Source organism: Prionailurus bengalensis, chromosome B4 (genome assembly GCF_016509475.1).
Source record: "Prionailurus bengalensis isolate Pbe53 chromosome B4, Fcat_Pben_1.1_paternal_pri, whole genome shotgun sequence".
NCBI classification, from domain to species: Eukaryota; Metazoa; Chordata; class Mammalia; order Carnivora; family Felidae; genus Prionailurus; species Prionailurus bengalensis.
This window is the reverse complement of record NC_057358.1, coordinates 105,132,510-105,136,522: the sequence shown is the minus strand read 5'-3', so window position 1 is coordinate 105,136,522 and position 4,013 is coordinate 105,132,510. Positions and strand designations below refer to the sequence as shown.

Here is a 4,013-nt window from a genome sequence, read left to right as displayed (position 1 = left end):
TACATACATACATACATACATACAAAGAAAGTGGTCCAGGTTCATTCTTTTCCATGTTGCTGTCCAATTTTTTTAGCACCACTTCCTGAAGAGATTGTCTTCATTCCATTGGATATTCTTTCCTGCTTTGTCAGAGATTAGTTGGCCATACTTTTGTGGGTCCATTTCTGGGTTCTCCATTCTGTTCCACTGATCTGAGTGTCAGTTATTGTGCCAGTACCATGATGTCTTGATGATTACAACTTTGTAGTACAGCTTGAAGTCTGGGAATGTGATGCCTCCTGCTTTGGTTTTCTTTTTCAATATTGCTTTGGCTATTCAGGGTCTTTTCTGGTTCCATACAAATTTTAATATTATTTGTTCTAGCTGTGTGAAGAATGCCTGTGTTATTTTGATCGGGATTGCATTGAATATGTAGATTGCATTGAATATGTAGATTGTTTTGAGTAGTATCGACATTTTAACAATATTTGTTCTTCCTATCCAGGAGCATGGAATCTTTTTCCATTTTTTTTGTGTGTCTTCTTCAATTTCTTTCATAAGCTTTCTATAGTTTTCAGTGTATAGATTCTTCACCTCTTTGGTTATATTTATTCCTAGGTATTTTATGGTTTTTGCTGCCATTTTATTTCATTTTATTTTATTTTTTGAAACGTATTCAAATAAGCCTCAATTTTAATAAGATCCTCTACATACACATTTGCTACTGAAAATTGAACTACCACAAAAAAAACTTTTATTACAACTCTAATTTTTGAAAACCAGAAAACCTAGCCTATGCACGCTGCCATAATTATAATTATGCTCTCCAGCCAAACCACCCAATATTCTCTATGCATTTCTCCCTGCACAAGTTACGTGGCTTCCAATTTGATGTTAGGGTTTTTTTTTTTAATGTTTTTATTCGAGAGCATGAGTGGGGGAAGGGCAGAGAGAAACACACACACACACACACACACACACACACACACACACACACACAGAATCTGAAGCAGGCTCCAGCCTCCCAGCTGCCAGCACAGAACTCTACTCTACAGAGCTCTAGTCGGGTGCTTAACCCAACTGAGCCACCCAGGAATCCCATGTTAGGTTAACTGATCTTCATGACTTCAGGTTTCTCAAACACCCAGGCTACACTCAAAACCCACTAGTGCTTCCTTGGGTCATATCAAAAAGTGGAACTAAAGTATATTGAAGTCACTCAAAAGCAAAACACCGAATTCCTCACAAATTATTGTTATCAAGGTAGAAAAGACAAGACAGAGCTAATATCATAGATTATCAAAATATTATACTTTGTCTATAATAGAGCAGCTTTCCCAAGGTGCTGCATACTGATTTTAAAATTACTAGCAAGAAAAACACCATATAATAAGGTTTATGTTTACATAGACTCCATGTCATAATTATTCTCCATGCTGGTATCCTTGGGAGGTCTATGATACAGGCAATAATGACATCTACATCTAAATTTTTCTACTCTGGATTCATCTGTGGAACGCTGGTTGAAGTAGCGATGATTTTTAATAAACCACATCAGCCTTTCCATCCTTTCTTTCCAAGCAGTTAACAAAGTCCTTACTCCACCCCTCCTCCTGTTGCTGAGTATTTGGTCCACAAGTCCCTGTGGTTTCGTCCCTCTGTCCTGCTGTTGGGGTGGATATTCTGGTAGAGGGGAAGGAAGTTTGATACTAGGGTGGAGAGTCAATTGACTAAGGTTCTTTATTAATACTTCGGAGATGGTTTGAGAGGCAGCTGAGCCTCCCTGGGAATTTTCTTCACTGGCCATCTGAGAAGGTTCTGGGCCACAGGATGGGTAAAGCTTCGTTGGCGAATCCATCGAAAGCCAAGTCTCAGACCTGAAAGCCAAGTCTCAGTCCTTCTAGACCTTTGGATTCCAGTGAAAAGTAATGGGCTCAAGTAGCTGCCAATTAGCCTGGAAAGAACGAGATAGCCCAGAAAGGGCAAGAAAAACGGAGGCTCCAACAAACCGTGGCGAGAGAAAAAGGACAAACCTCCTTTTGCTGCCATTTTAAATGGGATCGATTCGTTGATTTCTCTTTCTGTTGCTTCATTATTGTTGTATAGGAATGCAACCGATTTCTGTTGATTTTATATCCTGCGACTTTGCTGAATTCATAGATCAGTTCTAGCAGTCTTTTGGTGGAATCTTTTGGGTTTTCCATATAGAGGATCATGTCATCTGCGAAGAGTGAAAGTTTGACCTCCTCCTGGCCGATTCGGATGCCTTTTATTTCTTTGTGTTGTCTGATTACAGAGGCTAAGACTTCCAATACTATGTTGAATAACAGTGGTGAGAGTGGACATCCCTGTCTTGTTCCTGACCTTAGGGGGAAAGCTCTCAGTTTTTCCCCATTGAGGATGATATTAGTGTTGGGTCATTCATATATGGCTTTTATGATCTCGAGGTATGCTCCTTATATCCCTACTTTCTTGCGGGTTTTTATCAAGAAAGGATGCTGTCTTTTGGCAAATGCTTTCTCTGCATCTATTGAGAGGATCATATTATTCTTGTCCTTTCTTTTATTGATGTGATGTATCACGTTAATTGTCTTGCGGATATTGAACGAGCCCTGCATCCCATGTATAAATCCCACTTGGTCATGGCGAATAATTTTTTTAATGTATTGTTGGATCCGGTTGGCTAATACCTTGCTGAGGATTTTTGCATCCATGTTCACCAGGGAAATTGGTCTATAGGTCTCCTTTTTAGTGGGGTCTCTGTCTGGTTTTGGAATCAAGGTAATGCTTGCTTCATAGAAAGAGTTGGGAAGTTTTCTTTCCATTTCTATTTTTTGGAAAAGCTTCAAGAAAATAGGTGTTAACCCTACCTTAAATGTTTGGTAGAATTCCCCTGGAAAGCCATCTGGCCCTGGACTCTTGTTTTTTGGCAGATTTTTGATTACTAATTTGATTTCCTTACTGGTTACGGGTCTGTTCAAATTTTCTATTTCTTCTTGTTTCAGTTTTGGTAGTGTATATGTTTGTAGGAATTTGTCCATTTCTTCTAGATTTCCCATTTTATTGGTGTATAATTGCCCAAAATATTCTCTTATTATTGTTTTTACTTCTGCTGTGTTGGTTGTGATCTCTCCTCTTTCATTCCTTATTTTATTTATGTGGGTCCTTTCCTTTTTCTTTTTGATCAAACTGGCTAGTGGCTTATCAAATTTGTTAATTCTTTCAAAGAGCCAGCTTCTGGTTTCATTGATCTGTTCTGCTCTCTCTCTCTCTCTGTCTTTTTTTTTTTTTTTGGTTTTGATAGCATTAATTTCTGCTCTAGTCTTTATTAATTCCTGTCTTCTGCTGATTTTGGGTTTTATTTGCTGTTCTTTTTCCAGCTCCTTAAGGTGTAAGGTTAGGTTGTGTATCTGAGATCTTTCTTCCTTCTTTAGGAAGGCTTGGATTGCTATATACTTTCCTCTTATGACCACCTTTGCTACATCCCAGAGGTTTTTGGCTCTGGTGTGATCATTCTCATTGGCTGCCATGTACTTTTAAATTTCCTCTTTAATTTTTTGATTAGCCCATTCATTCTTTAGTAGGATGTTCTTCAGTCTCCAAGTATTTGTTACCTTTCCAAATTTTTTCTTGTGATTGATTTCATGTTTAATAGAGTTGTGGTCTGAAAATATGCATGGTATGACCTCGATTTTTTGTACTTACTTAGGGCTGATTTGTGTCCCAGTATATGGTCTATTCTGGAGAACGTTCCATGTGCATTGGAGAAGAATGTATATTCTGTTCCTTTAGGATGAAATGTTCTGAATATATCTGTAAAATCCATCTGGTCTAGTGTGTCATTCAAAGCTATTGTTTCCTTGTTGATTTTTTGATTAGATGGTGTGTCCATTGCTGTGAGTGGGGTGTTGAAGTCCTCTACTATTATGGTGTTAGTATCGATGAGTTTCTTTATATTTGTGATTAATTGATTTATATATTTGGGTGCTCCACATTAGGCACATAAATGTTTACAATTGTTAGGTATTCTT

The 4,013-nt window shown here is 38.0% G+C and overlaps 1 protein-coding gene across 1 annotated transcript; it reads right to left on the bottom strand.

Moving 5' to 3' along the window:
* Window positions 1–1,221: 1,221 nt before the first annotated feature.
* LOC122472211 (developmental pluripotency-associated protein 3-like) lies at window positions 1,222–1,902 on the bottom strand. The gene has a single exon (XM_043561515.1). The coding sequence runs from the start codon at window positions 1,838–1,840 to the stop codon at window positions 1,385–1,387; it is 456 nt and encodes a 151-aa protein (XP_043417450.1). The 5' UTR covers window positions 1,841–1,902; the 3' UTR covers window positions 1,222–1,384.
* Between the last annotated feature and the right edge of the window lie 2,111 nt (window positions 1,903–4,013).